A 16,396-nucleotide genomic window follows, 5' to 3' on the forward strand; every position below is an offset into this window, starting at 1 on the left:
TCCCTCCCACACCCACATAATTAGTTTCACTGGCCACAAAGTATCAGTTAGATGTTTAATTGTGTGCAGGTTTTATTTCCTGAAGACTGGTTCTCTTTTCAGTTAATCCATAATAATGCTCTCTTTAATGTCATAACTCCAAAATGATCCCAGACATCTCGTCTTCAGCCTTGCTCTCAGCTACTCCTGGATCTTGCGGCCTCCCTCTTGGCTGGTCCTGGATTCCCTGGCCTCTCTCAGCCAGTCTCAGGGCTCTCAGTAGCTCCCAGCGTCTCCCCTTGTTTCCTACTCGCTGTTGCCATTTATTGCAGTTAATAGAAATAAATGTTTCTGTTCTGCAATTGTGTTTATTTTGTCTACAAATGATCCACAATTATCTAATGTTAACTCTGCAATTTATTAGGCGTTACCTATAAATCTCTTTATGAATTCCAGAATGCCTCCTGTCTTACCACTTTCAAGGATTTATGCACATACTCAGCTCCTTCTGTTCAGTGCACCATCCTGCTGTGCCAAAGTTGCTCCGACTGAAATAATGTTAATCCTTTATTACATCCTCCATCCCACTGTAGTAAGAGCTCTCTCAGGTGGTAACAAAGCCACTGGTAGCAAGGACTGTGTCAAGTTGAACAGGCTCCTACATTCTATTCCAATGTCACTTCAGCTTTCATGTCATCCTGCTGGGAAATGGGAGGGAGATAGCAAAAGAGTAGGAGAAAAAGAGAGACTTGAAATGTTGAGTGAAGTTGGGCTTTTCTCTTTAGAGTGATGGAGGGCAAGAGGTGACTTGATAGAGATGTATAGGATTATGAGAGGCATAGGTAGAGTGGACAGTAGCACCCAATTTCTGCAAAGACTAATACCAGGGAACATCCATTTAAGGTCACAATCGAGAAAATCTGCAGATACTGGAAATCCAAGCCACACACACACAAATTGCTGGAGGAACTCAGCAGGCCAGGCAACATCTATGGAAAAGAGTAAACAGTCGACATTTCAGGCTGAAACCCTTCTTCAGGACGGATGAAGGGTCTCGGCCTGAAACAGCGACTGAATGCTTTTCCATAGATGCTCCAGCGTTTTGTGTGTGCATCCATTTAAGGTGAGTGGAGGAAAGATTGGAGGATGTCAGAGGTAAGTTGATTTTGCACAGATTGTGGGGGCGAGGTGCCTGGAACGTATTGCCATGGTTAGTGGTAGCAGCTGCTACAATAGGGACATTGAAAAGAATCTTAAGCACACGGATGTAAATAAAGAGATTGTGTAGGAGGGAATGGTTAGATTGACTGTGGACTAGGCTTATGTAGGTCAGTACAATATCGTGGGCTGAAGAGCCTGTACAGTTCGATGTTCTAAAATGAAATAGGGAGGGAGAAGAGACAGAGAACGAGGGGGAGAGGGGAGGGAGAGGGAGAAAAAAAGAAGACATGGTGAGTGAGCAGGAAAATAACTGATAGAAAAAATGAACAAGGACAAAAGGGAACAGAGACTAGAGAAAGTTGCAGAGAAGGAGAGAGTGACAGAAAATAGAGAAGGCAAAAGAGAAAGCAACAGAGAATTGTAACAGGTTTATAATGCAGAGGGAAGCCATCGATTGAAACTCACACACCTCTGCAGTCCTTCATTTCACAGCTCTTTATCACATATTCAACCCTGTTTAGATATGATCAGGGCTTTGCCTCTATCACTTTCTCAGACAATGTGCTTCGGATCCCTTTCACCTATTCAGTGTTTTATTTTTGATTCCGTTAAATGCAGAGGAGATAAAATCTTTCTGGTTTTTGACCCCACTGACAAATAAACTATGCAATCTGAATTTTCTGTTTAGTACCCTTATTAGTTTAAACACTTTAGCCAAGTCTCCCTTTAGTTTTTCATTCCCCAAAAATAACACAGTCTAACTATTTTTTCTTCACAGCCACATTTTTCCAGTTCTGGCAACATCCTCATGAATCCTGCAGTGCAGTCGTATCTTCCCTGTGACCATAACTGTAGGCACGATTCCACATGCTGCTGTACCTGGTACTAGAAATGGTGCACATTGTAGAGCTGCCACCTCATGGTACCAGAGGCTTGGGCTCAGTACTGACCTTGAATGTTGTCTGAGTGGAGTTTGTATGTTCTCTCTGTGACTTTGTGGGCTTCCCAAATCCAAACGATATGCTTGATAAGGTCATTGGCCACTGTAAGTTGTCCATAGTGTGTAGGTGAGTGGTGGAATCTGGGAATGCTCACTTACTGCCCGGTACACCGCAGTGTTTGGGACAGCAATGAAGCTCCTCGAACCCTGGTGGTGTTCATCATGTCAGTAGCTTCCTCACGGTTTTCATTACTATCAGTCATGCAAGTCCTGGGTGCGCACTTAGGAATACCATTGCACTCAGATGTAGAAGGATTCTTCATTGCCGTTTCCATAAAAGTTTTGTTTTACCAGTCAGGGTTGTTAGCCCTGAGCTGAACCCCCAAACCTGGAGCACTGGTGAGCCCCTCTTAATCTAGCCTCTACCTTTTGACCTGTTTGACGAGTGTGACCCTACCAAGAGCCAAAGCATAAAGCCCTGACTCCAGCCAACGTAGTTCTCTGGGTCACTGAGGCATGCAAGCCTCCAAACCATGACATGGTTGTGCTCCTTATGAAGGTGATGAGAATGTGGGAACATTAGAATATAGTGTAAATGGATGGGTTGTGGTTAGTATAAACTCAATGGGCTGAAAGGCCTGTTTCTGTGCTGTAGCACTGTGACTCTAGAAGCAGGTGGGCAAGAATGAGGTGGAAAGGTGGGGCACAGGCGCAGATGAAAGCAAGGGAGAAGGAGAGAGAAAACTCCCAGGAAAGGGCAGAAGGGAAAGTTTTGTTATTGACCTTTTGGTGTTAATGCTTCTTTTATTTCTAACATAGCTGGTGCTACCAGAATATTCCATACACGGCTTGTTCTGTATCATGTTCCTGTGTGCACAAGAATGGCTGACATTAGGTCTCAATATTCCCCTGCTCTTCTACAACCTTTGGAGGTAAGCTGAGACATATTTTAATCAGCAAGGGAACAAGGGTTATGGGGAGGGGGCAGGGCTTAAGGAGCTGACTGACTAACTCTTGTTTCTGTTTCTTATGGACTAAAGGCAAATACAAGGATGTCTTATTGGTGTGTCACAATATAAATATCATAGACTAACTAACCTCTGGTTGATGAACTAATTAGTTAAACTAAAGCTTTGGGTTACTGGGTGACCTGGATTTGAGCAGGGACAGAAGGATTTGACTGTGAATCTAGCAGGTTCTGGTACTGCATATGACATGAAGGAAGTGAAGGGGCAGTACGGTCAGGGGGTAGATGCTTGGAGTCCTGGTGACCGTGTTGCCTGGTGCTGACAGGGTTGATTTATATCTCCTTGGAACAGAATTGTGGCAGGAGAATCCAGTTCTCATGAGCCTTTATGCAGCTGGTAGTTATTGGCAGATGTAACACTTGGAAGCTGTTTTGCTGGGAGATTTTGAAGGGATAGGGTCTAAACTAAGATCAGAATTCTATGATCTTGATATCATTACTAAGTTACATGCAAGCTGAAATGCGTGGTTGGAACAATGGTGTGGGAGAAGGGGGTTCAACTCATGGCATGTTGATACCAGTACAGAAGGAAGAGAGAACTGTTCTTTTGGAACGCCCTCCAGATAATGAGATAAGCAGGATGTGGACAGGAGTAGATGCTGTGGATCTTAAGAAAAAAAATCTAGGTCAAAGAACAAAGTAGCAGTTTGGATAATAATAATAAGCAGCATGAGTCACAAAGGTATGAAAAACATTATAATAATGGTGTATCAATAAACAAAGTCAGTATATGGAAAATATAAGCTGAAAAAGTGAGGGATTGTATTTGAATGTATGGAGCTTTTGTAACAAAATTAAAAGACCGATGGTTAAAAAAAATCACAAATGGGTTTGCTAGAATAGCTGTTTTGTGATTATATGGTGAACACGGCTGAGGATGAAATATTCCAGGGTCCTTGTTGAAAGAGAATGGCACCTGGTGATGGGTAATGGTGATGGTGAACCTGGTGACACAGGTTGGCATAAGAGCAAGGAGAGGCAATGATCTTAGACCAAAGGACAGGGTTCAGAATCAATAGGGGTGGAGATTATCAAGCGACAAAAATCACTGGTTAGAGTAGTTTACAGTGTGCTTAACAGCAAAAACATCTACAGAGAGAATTAGTCATTAAGAAATTTATGTTAGCAGTTACATCATAATCCATGGAGAGCTTAAACTTCATAGGTACCGAGAAAATCAAAATGGGAAACATTCTTGGAGATGATGGGGCAAGTTTCTGGTCCAACATATCATAGGGCAACGATTGCATCTATCGCAGACTTTATCTTATAAAATGAGAAATGGCTGACGCATTCAACAAGCATTATATTTATCTTCAACAGAGAAAGTGCAAAGTATGAAGCAGAAATGGATAGAAATGAAGGGTCTAAAAATAATGAATATCATTGCCAAGATATGATTGGAGAAGTCAGGGAGACTAATACCAGAGGAATCAATGTGACCTGAGAGTCTATACCAAGGGTAGCCAACCTTTTACACTCCATGCATCAATTTTTTCACACACGAGTTCAGATGTGCCATACAACTCTTGTACCCCCATTCAATTCTTGTAAAAATATGTTAATATAGATGTATTTAGCATTTTACATGATATATTGATTTACTAGAAAAACAAGATAAACATTACTTACCTTAATGAGACTTTTAACAAATATATTTTGTCTTCTTTTGATTTCTTCCTTTTTCTTAATCACATATTCTTTACATAACTCAGACCCAAGCACTAGCTTCAGTTTCCCTTCTATTTCAGTCTGATGTTGTGTTTTATAGTGTTTATTAAGATCATGTCTTCTATTTGAGAAAATGTTTTCACAAACAATGCACAACAGTTTTTCAGATGGACCTGCTATAAATGAGAACTCAATTTCCCACCGTTTGTTGAATTCACACTTACTATCACTTTCTGTTTTTCTTTTGCTCATTTTCTTTTGCACTGTGATGGGTAACTGAATGTAAAAACAAAGCTTAATTTTTGAAAAAGTCCAAGAATGCAAATGTTCACAAAGGATGAACAAAGCACAACTCCGTAATGCACGGGTGTCAATTGTAAACTGACTGGCAAAAGCCTGCGATGCACCGCTGGTACAGACGCCTGGCGCCTCAGGATCAAACAAGTATCAAACGTGTATGGAACAGTTATGGAACGACTGCAGAACAAAAGTCCTTCTTTCCTAGTTTGACTCATTGAACATTTTTTTAAATTGAAAACAGATTAATGTGAAAGAAGATAACATTCACCAAAAGATGTGCACAAAATAATAAAAGCGCTAAAAATAATTGCTAAGTTTTAGATTTATTTTCAGTAAAACCCATTTCTAGCTCTAAGCTACTTGAATTCCTGTTATAGATTTTTTTTTCTACAAATCGGTTTTTGGTTAATACTTTTTGCATGAGTAGGCTTAATTTATTATCGCTGGGGTGCAATGCGCCACTTCTAATCACCCAATGCGCCACTTTTAGCACATGCGCCATAGGTTGGCCACCCCTGGTCCATACCTTCACAAAAGAGGAGAGTTGGCCTTCCAAGATTCCACAGTTCAGCAGAATAGTTCTTAAAATGCAAATCTGTCACTACTACTTAAAAGAAGGCATGGATAATATTGAAAATTATACACCACAGACATCTGTGCTTATTAGTATTCTGGAATCCATCATGAAGGATGTGGTAACAGCACTTACAAAAAAGTCTGGAACATAAGTAGGCTAAGTCTGCATGGTTTTATGAAAATAACCTCCTGTTTTACAAATCTGATTGAGTTCTTTTGTGAATGTAGGAAAAGGAGAAATAACATGTATAGAATTTTCCTTAGCCATTTGATAAAATATAATCTGAAAGATTATTATATTTAATAAGAGACATTTTGAATTAGGGATAATGTCAGCAGTGAAAGAAGACTGGTTAAAGGACAGAAAGCAGAATGTAGGAAGAAATGGATCTTTTTTTTAGATTGGCAGACTAATGGAGTGCCACAGAGCTCCCAGTTATTCATGCTGAATGAGGTATGTACACTGTACTTTGTTCAGTGATGATCAAAAATAAGTGGAGAATGATTTGGAAGGAAGCAATGAAACTATAAAGGGCTATATTCAGAATAAGTGAGCAGACGAAATTGTGCTAGAATGTAATGTGGAAAAATGTGAGGTTTGTTGATAAAGCCATAAGATACAGTAGCAGAATTAGGCCATTTGGCCCATTGAGTCTGCTGTGCCATTTCATTATGGCTGATCCATTTCCCTCTTAGCCTCAATTTCCTGCCTTCTCCCTGTAACCTTTCATGCCCTAACTAATCAAGAAACTATCAACCTCTGCCTTAAATATACCCGATGGCTTGGCCTCCACAACCACCTGCGGGAATGAACTCCATAGGTTTAAAACTCTCTGGCTAAAGAAATACCTCCATCTCCATTCTAAAAGGTTGCCCATCTATTCTGAGGCTGTGCTCTCTGGTCTTAGACTCTCCCACCATAGGTAACATCCTCTCCACATCCACTCAATCAAGGCCTTTCAACATTCGATAGGTTTCAATGAGATACCCCTTCATTCTTCTAAATTCCAGTGAGTACAGGCTCAGAGCTATCAAATGCTCCTAATATGATAAGCCTTTCAATCTTGGAGTCATTTTTGTGAACCTCCTTTGAACCTTCTCCAATAAAGGGACACAAAACTGCTCACAATACTCCAAGTGAAGAAAAAGCATTTCAAGATTTCAAGATATTGTATACATTTCTCTGACATTAAATGTACCTTTAAAATATTTGAAAATGAGGCCCCACCAATGCCTTATAAAGCCTCAGCATTACATCTTGCTTTTATATTCTAGTTCTCTTGAAATTAAAGCTAACATTGCATTTGATTTCCTCACTACTGACCCAACCTGTAAATTAACTTCCTGGGAATCCTGCATGAAGACTTCCAAGTCCCTTTGCACCACAGACTTTTGAATTTTCTTTCCATTTAAAAAATAGTCTATGCTTTTATTTCTTCCACCAAAGTGCATGACCATACACTTCTAGCCACTATATTCCATCTGCCACTTCTTTGCCCCTCTCCCAATCTAAGTCCTTCTGCAGCCTTTCTGCTTCCTCAACTCCAGCTATCTTCATATCATCTGCAAACTTGGCCACAAAGCCACTAAGGAATACTCACAAAATGCTGGAGGAACTCAGCAGGCCAGGCAGCATCAATGGAAAAGAGTAAACAGTCGACATTTTGGGCTGAGAACCTTCATCAGGGTCCATTATCCATATCATTGGCATATAACCTAAAAAGAAGTGGTCCTAACACAGACTCCTATGGAACACCACTGGTCACCGGCAGCCAACCAGAAAAGGCTCCCTTTATTCCCATTCTTTCCCTCCTGCCAATCAACACTGCTTTATCCATGCTAATATCTTTAATCTAATACAATGACCACCCCCCCAGCACTATGTAGTGATCTGTTGTCTGCACATGTGCATTGCTGTCTTTCTCTCGCTGTGATGTGAGAGTTAAAGCCAGAGTTAAACACCAGTTAAAGCCATCTCCTGCATTTGTGCTTTTATTTAATTAATATGTAGTTGTACACAGACACAAATTGGTGATGAGTACAAACCTGAATGTCAGAAAATATCACAAACTTCACCAACAGTTATGGGATGAAACAGTGAGAGTTAAACAGCACAAGAAGGCCATCACAGACACTAACAATGGAATGTGTGAGTAACAGTGAAAGACGCGTTGAATTTAAAGTGAAAATAATGTGGCGATGGCTTCAGTCAGGAAAGCTGATGAATTTAATTGTTCTATAGATTCAGGAACAATTCCTGGTGATTGGAGGGTGGCTAATGTTGTCCCACTTTTCAAGAAAGGAGGGAGAGAGAAAACAGGGAATTATAGACCGGTTAGCCTGATGTCAGTGGTGGGAAAGATGCTGGAGTCAATTATAAAAGAGGAAATTACGACACATTTGGATAGCAGTAGAAGGATCAGTCCGAGTCAGCATGGATTTATGAAGGGAAAATCATGCTTGACTAATCTTCTGGAGTTTTTTGAGGATGTAACTATGAAAATGGACAAGGGAGAGCCAGTGGATGTAGTGTACCTGGACTTCCAGAAAATTTTTGATAAAGTCCCACATAGGAGATTAGTGGGCAAAATTAGGGCACATGGTATTGGGGGCAGAGTACTGACATGGATTGAAAATTGGCTGGCTGACAGAAAACAAAGAGTAGTGATTAACGGGTCCCTTTCGGAATGGCAGGCTGTGACCAGTGGGGTACCACAAGGTTCGGTGCTGGGACCGCAGCTGTTTACAATATACATTAATGATTTAGATGAAGGGATTAAAAGTAACATTAACAAATTTGCCGATGACACAAAGCTGGGTGGCAGTGTGAAATGTCAGGAGGATGTTATGAGAATGCAGGGTGACTTGGACAGGTTGGGTGAGTGGGCAAATGTATGGCAGATGCAGTTTAATGTGGATAAATGTGAGGTTATCCACTTTGGTGGCAAGAACAGGAAGGCAGATTACTATCTAAATGGAGTCAAGTTAGGAAAAGGGGAAGTACAACGAGATCTAGGTGTTCTTGTACATCAGTCAATGAAAGCAAGCATGCAGGTACAGCAGGCAGTGAAGAAAGCTAATGGCATGCTGGCTTTTATAACAAGAGGAATTGAGTATAGGAGTAAAGAGGTCCTTCTGCAGCTGTACAGGGCCCTGGTGAGACCCCACCTGGAGTATTGTGTGCAGTTTTGGTCTCCAAATTTGAGGAAGGACATTCTTGCTATTGAGGGAGTGCAACGTAGGTTCACAAGTTTAATTCCCAGAATGGCGGGACTGTCATATGTTGAAAGATTGGAGCGACTGGGCTTGTATACACTGGAATTTAGAAGGATGAGAGGGGATCTGATTGAAACATGTAAGATTATTAAGGGATTGGACACCCTGGAGGCAGGAAGCATGTTCCCGCTGATGTCTAGAACTAGAGGCCACAGTTTAAGAATAAGGGGTAGGCCATTTAGAACAGAGATGCGGAAAAACTTTTTCACCCAGAGAGTGGTGGATATGTGGAATGCTCTGCCCCAGAAGGCAGTGGAGGCCAAGTCTCTGGATGCATTCAAGAGAGAGTTAGATAGAGCTCTTATAGATAGCGGAGTCAAGGGATATGGGGAGAGGGCAGGAACGGGGTACTGATTGTGTATGATCAGCCATGATCACAGTGAATGGCGGTGCTGGCTAGAAGGGCCAAATGGCCTACTCCTGCACCTACTGTCTATTGTCTAATGAAGCTTAGGAGTCATATATCAAAAGGGTTGAACTATATTGTAACATGAATAATGTGGAAGAGCAAAAGAAAGCCCTTAGACTTCTTAACTTAATAGGCTCAAGAACATACAATCTCGTATGCAACCTAGAAAGCCCTGAAAAGCCAGCAAGCAAGACATTTGACAAAATTGTTAGTTTTACAAAATTACTTGAGCCCTAAACTGCTGGTAATAGCTGAAAGATTTAGATTTTACAAAAGGAACCAGTCAAAACATGAAAGCATTTCTGAGTACATTGTAGAACTGTGCAAACTTTCCCAGTACAGTACTGTGACTTCAGAAATGGACTTTTTGATACATTAAGGGACAGGCTTGGATGTGGCATGCACAGTCAAAGCACTCAAAAGAGGCTACTGTCCAAAGAGACTTAACCTTAGAATGGGCATTGATCATTGCAACATTGTTAGAGACTGCAGCAAAGGATGCAGCAGGATACGGAAAAGGAGTTTAGAATGTAAAATGCACAAAATGTCCCTAAATGGTATAAAAAGCAAAAAATGTTATTGATGTGGCAAATCCTCCCACTTTGACTGTTGGTTCAAAGAAAGAGTCTGCAGAAAGTGTCACAGAGAGAGAATGTGCAAAGCAGACAAAAATGCAACTGAGTAAAAAGTCTCGAACACAAAACTAAGCAAATGCATAAAATTACTGAATGTAAAACAGAGTCAGACAACACAGAGTCTAACAAAGGTGAACTGTCATTCCTAAAACTGCATAGTATAACTGAAGCAGATTATAAAATCAGCTGGATCGCAATTGATGTGTCTGGAGTAAAACAGAAAATGGAGCTGGATGCAGGGTCAGCTTTGTCCATAATTCCAGAGGCTGACTACAACAGACTGTTCTCTAAGATACCACTAGAGAAGACTTCAGTGATGCTAAAGGCTTATACAAATGAAAAAGTGTCTCCCAAAGGCAAATTGAATGTGAATGTGATGCATGGAGGCCAAACACAACAATTAAGAGCTTTATGCATTAAAAAGGGGAGGGCCAGCACTTCTTGGATGTGAATGGTTGAGAAAAATCCAACTAGACTGGCACTCAATCAAAGCTCTCAGTGTGACATCAACAGACAACTGCAGCCCAAATGGTAGCACTAACCAGAGACTGACACAGCTGCTTAATGCTAATGAGAAGGTGTTTGAAGATGGGATTGGTAAACTCAAAGGCATGAAGGCCAGAATTGAATTCAATGAAGCAGCAACACCAAGATTCCGTGAAATGTGTCCAGTGTTTTATGCATTACATCGTAAAGTGGGATGCTGAATTGCAGAGCTTGGAGGCATTTGGAATTCTGTCCAAGGTTGAGTGGAGCAATTGTGCCACGCCCATTGTCCCAGTAATCAAGAAAAGGAAGGCTGGAGACATTCACATATGTGGGGATTTCTAGGTGAGCATTAACCCATCAACCCGGTGCTGTGTACTGTGCAGTATCCCTTGGCATGAATAGAAGACAGTTTTGCATCTTTGGCAGGCGGGAAGAGGTTTTCAAAGATTTACTTGTTGCAAGCATATCTGAAATAGGCGATTGAGGAGTCAAGCAGAAAGTTCCTCACAATCAACACACACAAGGGACTGTTCTAGTATAATCTTCTTGTCTTTGGCATCGCATCAGCTCCAGCAATTTGGCAAAGAGCAATGGACCAAGTGCTCCAAGATGTCCCAGGAACACAATGTTACCTTGATGACATCATTGTCACTGGCAAAAATGATGAAGAGCACCTCCAGAACCTTGGTAAAGTGCTGACCAGTCTGAGTGATTATGGTCTGTGCGCAAAGAGAGAGAAATGTGAGTTTTTCAAGAATTAAATATCATATTGTGAACATGTCATTGACAAGCATGGCTGACTTAAGTCACAAGAGAAGACTGAAGCAGTGCTGCAGGCACTCAAAACAGAAAATGTGACACAACTCAGGTCATGCTATGGCCTTGTAAACTACTACCACTGGTTTCTCCCAAACATTGCTACAGTACTGCACCGATTGAACACATTATTGCAGACAGGAGCCTAGTAGGAATGGTCAGAAAGATGTGAAAAAGTATTCAAGGAAACAAAGAGACTAATAACATCCGATGAAATGCTCATCCAGTATGACCCATCCTTGTCCATCAGGCTGGCATGTGATGCGTCCCCTTATGAAAGATGGATCTGAATGCCCAATTAAGTTTGCTTCAAGATCACTGACAAAAGGAGTCCTAATTCCCTTGGCACCTCTGATGTTTGAACCTCTTCCCCATTTAGATAATAATCTGCACTATTGTTCCTTTTACCAAAATGTATTATCACACATTTCCCAACACTGTATTCCATCTGTCATTTTTTTTGCCTATTCTTCTAACTTGTCTAAGTCCTGCTGCAATTGCATTGCTTTCCTCAGCACTACCTACCCCTCCACCTATCTTCGTATCATCCGCAAACTTTGCCACAAAGCTATCAATTCCACTATCCAAATCATTGACATACAATGTGAAAAGTAGTGGTTCTAATACTGACCCCTAAGGAACACCACTAGACACTGGCAGAAAAGAACTTTCTTTCAGAACCCTGGAGAGTAGACATCCAGGTCAGGTGACTTACCTATCTTCAGACCTTAGTTTCCCAAGCACCTTCTCTCTAGTAATGGCAACTTCACTCACTTCTGCCCCCGATACTCTCGAACTTGCTGTATACACCTAGTGTCTTCCACAGTGAATACAGATGTAAAATCCTTATTGAGTTCATCTGCTATTTCCTTATCCCACATTACTACCTCTCCAGCATCATTTTCCAGTGATCCAATATCTACTCTTGCCTTTCTTTTACACTTTCTGTATCTGGAGAAACTTTTGGTATCTTCTTTAATATTATGGCTAGCTTATCTTTGTATTCCATCTTTCCCTTCTTTATGACTTTTTTAGTTGCCTTCTGTATTTAAAAGCTTCCCAATCCTCTAACTTTCCAGTAATTTTGGTTTTATCATATGCCCTCTCTTTGGCTTTTATGTTGGCTTTGACTTCCCTTGTCAGCCATGGTTGCATCATTCTGTCTTTAGAATACTTCTTCTTTTTTGGGATGTACCTATCCTGTACCTTCCAAGTTACTCCCAGAAACTCCAGCCATTGCTGATCTGCTGTCATCCCTGCTATTGTTCTCTTCCAGTCAACTCAGGCCAGCTCCTCGTTCATGCCTCTGTAGTTCCTTTTAGTCCACTGAAATATTGATACAACTGACTTTAGATTCTCCTGCTCAAATTGCAGGGTGAAGTCTATCATATTATGATCACTGCTTCCTAAGGGTTGCATTACCTTGCTCTCTAATCAATTCTGGTTCATTGCACAATACCCAATCCGAAATAGCTGTTGCCCTATTGAGTCCAACCATGAGCTGCTCGAAAAATCTATCTCGTAGGCATTTTACAAATTCCCCCTCTTGGGATCCAGCACTAACCTGATTTTCCCAATCTACCTGCATATTGAAATCCTCCATGACTATTGTAACATTGCCCTTTTGACAAGCCTTTTTTTTAACCCCCCACTGTAATTTGTAGACCACGGGGGAGGACTTCCGGGTCATTAAGGTAATGGCGGCGTAGGGAGAGATCTCTCGACAAAAAAGAAGGTAAACTGCCCCAAAGCCGAAATTAGACAAATATTTAAAATTGATTAACTATATTAATAAAAGGGGCAAGGATGTTGTCTAAGAACAAGAGTAAAAAGTCCACTCAGAAGGTTGATAAAAACAAAGAGACGCAGCGAGACGACGGGCCTAGCTCCCCCACGGCTAGCCTAGACGGAGATAATGAGGAAAAATCAGTGAATTTGACTTTGATTCTCAGAGAGATTCGCGAGTTCCGACAAGATAACAGCAAACAGTTGGAAGATATTAAAGGAGAAATAGTAAACACTAATTTGAGGTTAGACGAAGCCGAAGCGAGGATTGTAGCAACTGAGGAGAGGCTGCAAAAAGCAGAGGAAGTGATAGAAATAATGCTAAAGCTGCAAGAGCAGCTCCAGTGGAAGCTAACAGACCAACAGGGTTAGCTCCGCTGCCCCTGGCAGGCACCAATCCCAGATCAATTGTAGTCAGATTCCTCAGCTACAGAATGAAGGAAGAGATGCTTAAACGTGCATGGCAAAAGAAAGGTTTCATGTTGAGCAACTGTAAAATCAGTTTAGGCCACGATCACGCACTGGAGATCCTTGCCAGATGGAAGGAATATGCGGAAACACGGAGAGTCCTGAAGGAAAACAATATCAGATTCCAGACCCTGCATCCAGCTTGGTTAAGAGTCTTTTACAATGAAGGGATAAAAACCTACGCTACAGTAGAAGAGGCAACGTTGGACGTCGCGGACCAAGGACTACCTCTAAAAGTTATCACTCAACCGGAATCATTACTGGAGAGGATTCGGCAAAAGTCATGGCAGCCAGCGCGGGGAGGATGCTACACGAGAACCAGAGTGTCAAATTACAAGGAAAAGCTGCAAATATTCAGACGCGAATGTACAGAGAATATAGATTAAGAGAAATGACTGAAAAGAGTAAATTGGACTTGGAGGTAAAATGAAAGTTGGTAACTGAAAATAAACTAGATGGAATAACTTGAATATAGCAATATGGTTGAGACATAAAAAGGAGAGAATTCTCTATGATTATTCACACTGTGGAGGGCCCTCTAACACAGGGTGAAGATAGAGGTATTCCCTCTGAACTGAGGCGGGTTGGTGCTCAGGCCTCACTGTTGGAAGTCGGGAAAAAATTTCAAATGTTATTTGTTCAAAAATGTCTAGGGTGTGTTTGTATGTTTTGGTTTATTGTTGAGAAGGGATTGCTTACTGTTTGGTTAGAAAAGGAGAGTGTTTTTTTATTAGAGAAAAATGCAAACTGCACTGATAAAAATAATTTCCTATAATGTTAATGGGGTTTTGAATCCAATTAAGAGAAATAAGATTATGTATAAATTGAAAAAAGAGAGGACACAAATAGTTTTCCTTCAGGAAACACACATGAGCCAATCTGAACATGTAAAATTAAAAAGAATGGGTTTTAAGCATGTATTTTATTCATCATATAAATTGAGCCACAAGAGAGGGGTAGCAACTTTAATATCAAGTGCTCTTAATTATGAACATATTTCAGAGACTAAAGACAAGGATGGATGATTTGTAAAAATTACAGGAAGAATAGAAGGTACAGAAATAGCATTGCTGAATGTTTATGCTCCACCAGGTTGTGAATGGTCATTCTATAGGCACATTTTTGACCTAATGGTCAATTCTCAAGGGGTAGTAATCTGTGGAGGGGATTTTAATATTAGGTTAAATCCTGCAATAGATTCTTCAAGAATAGTCACTCAAAATAAACCTTTGACTAGGAAAGTGAAATCACTGATGGAGTAGTTGGGAATTATAAATGTGTGGAGGGAATTACACCCCACTAGTAAAGATTATATACATTATTCTTTCCCTCATTCAGCTTATTCAAGGATAGATTTTTTAAAATATTTAACATAGACTCAGGATAAAAGACTGTAATATTGCAACAATTGATTTGTCGGATCATAGCCCAGTCTCTATGTCCCTAATCCTGGAAAGGACAATGAGGAAAACACTATGGAGGTTAAATTCACATATCCTCAATAATCCGGAAGTAATGGAGAGATTAAGGGGAGAAATTAAAGAATACCCAGACCTTAATGACACAGGGAAAACATCACAGGTGATATTATGGGATGCATTAAAAGCTGTACTGTGAGGAAAAATTATTTCCATAACCACTCACATGGAAAAATTCAATGCACAAAAATTAGCAGACCTTCAAGGAAAATTAAAACAACTTCAAGTTGTAGATAGCAATAAAATTAATTCTAATTTGAAACAGGAAATTAAGAAATTGCAAAGTGAAATTGATATTTATACATTGGAAACTCAAAGAAATTTTCTTTACTTGAGACAAAAGAATTATGAAGTAGGAGGTAAATCAGCTAGATTATTAGCATATAAATTATGTAAACAACAAGCAGACAATACAATTTACAAAATAAAGAATCCAAAGACAAAGCTGGTGGAGAGCACAATAAGGAAAATTCAAGAGAGTTTTGAAACATATTATCGAGAACTGTACTCTCAACCCCGGGCCTCAAATGAGCCCTATATAGACACTTTACTGAATTCTTTAGATCTACCCAAGCTCACAGATTTACAAAACAAATGCCTATTAGAACAGTAACTGTCAAAGAATTGAATGTGGCCATCTCTAGATTAAAGACCGGAAAGTCTCCAGGTTCTGATGGGTTTACCTCAGAGTGGTACAAATCGCTGAAGTCACAGTTAATCCCATTGCTACTTAACACCTTTAATTGGATATTACAGAGAGGAGAAATTCCACCTTCCTGGAGAGAAGCGATTATTTCAGTTATTCCTAAAGAGGGTAAAGATAAACTAGAATGTGGCAATTACCGACCAGTCAGCATTCTTAATTTGGATTACAAATTATTTACATCTATATTAGCACGCAGACTGGAAAAGTTTTTACCTGGCCTCATCCACTTAGACCAGACTGGATTTATTCAACAAAGACAAACTCAGGACAACATATGGAGAACTTTACACATACTAGAACAGGTTACTAAGAGTGGAACAGAGACAATGATAGTGGGGCTAGACGCTGAGAAAGCTTTTGATTCAGTTAGTTGGGCATTCCTATATAGAGTGTTAGGAAGATTTGGCTTTCAAGAAAAGTTTATTAAAGTAATCCAGACTTTATATAACAGTCCCACAGCTCGAATTAAGATAAATGGGGACCTCTCTGACTCCTTTATTTTAGAGAGAGGAACTAGACAGGGATGCCCAATTTCTCCTCTCCTTTTTGCGCTATACATTGAACTGCTTGCCCAACTAATCAGACAGAGCGAAATTGTAAAAGTTATTAAGGTGGCAGGGATTGAACAGAAAGTGGCGTTATTCACAGATGACGTTTTAGTCTATCTGAGTGAACCAGAA

The 16,396-nt window shown here is 40.4% G+C and overlaps 1 protein-coding gene across 1 annotated transcript in view; it reads left to right on the forward strand.

Annotated features, from left to right (window-relative positions):
* cnih3 (cornichon family AMPA receptor auxiliary protein 3) overlaps positions 1 to 16,396 on the forward strand; it is a 73,192-nt gene that overhangs the window by 40,710 nt on the left and 16,086 nt on the right. The window contains exon 4 of the mRNA XM_073056250.1: positions 2,900 to 3,012. Within this exon, the coding sequence (XP_072912351.1) occupies positions 2,900 to 3,012 (113 nt within the window). The remainder of the gene's footprint in view (positions 1 to 2,899; positions 3,013 to 16,396) is intronic.

This window comes from Hemitrygon akajei, chromosome 9 (assembly GCF_048418815.1).
Source record: "Hemitrygon akajei chromosome 9, sHemAka1.3, whole genome shotgun sequence".
Classification (NCBI taxonomy): domain Eukaryota; kingdom Metazoa; phylum Chordata; class Chondrichthyes; order Myliobatiformes; family Dasyatidae; genus Hemitrygon; species Hemitrygon akajei.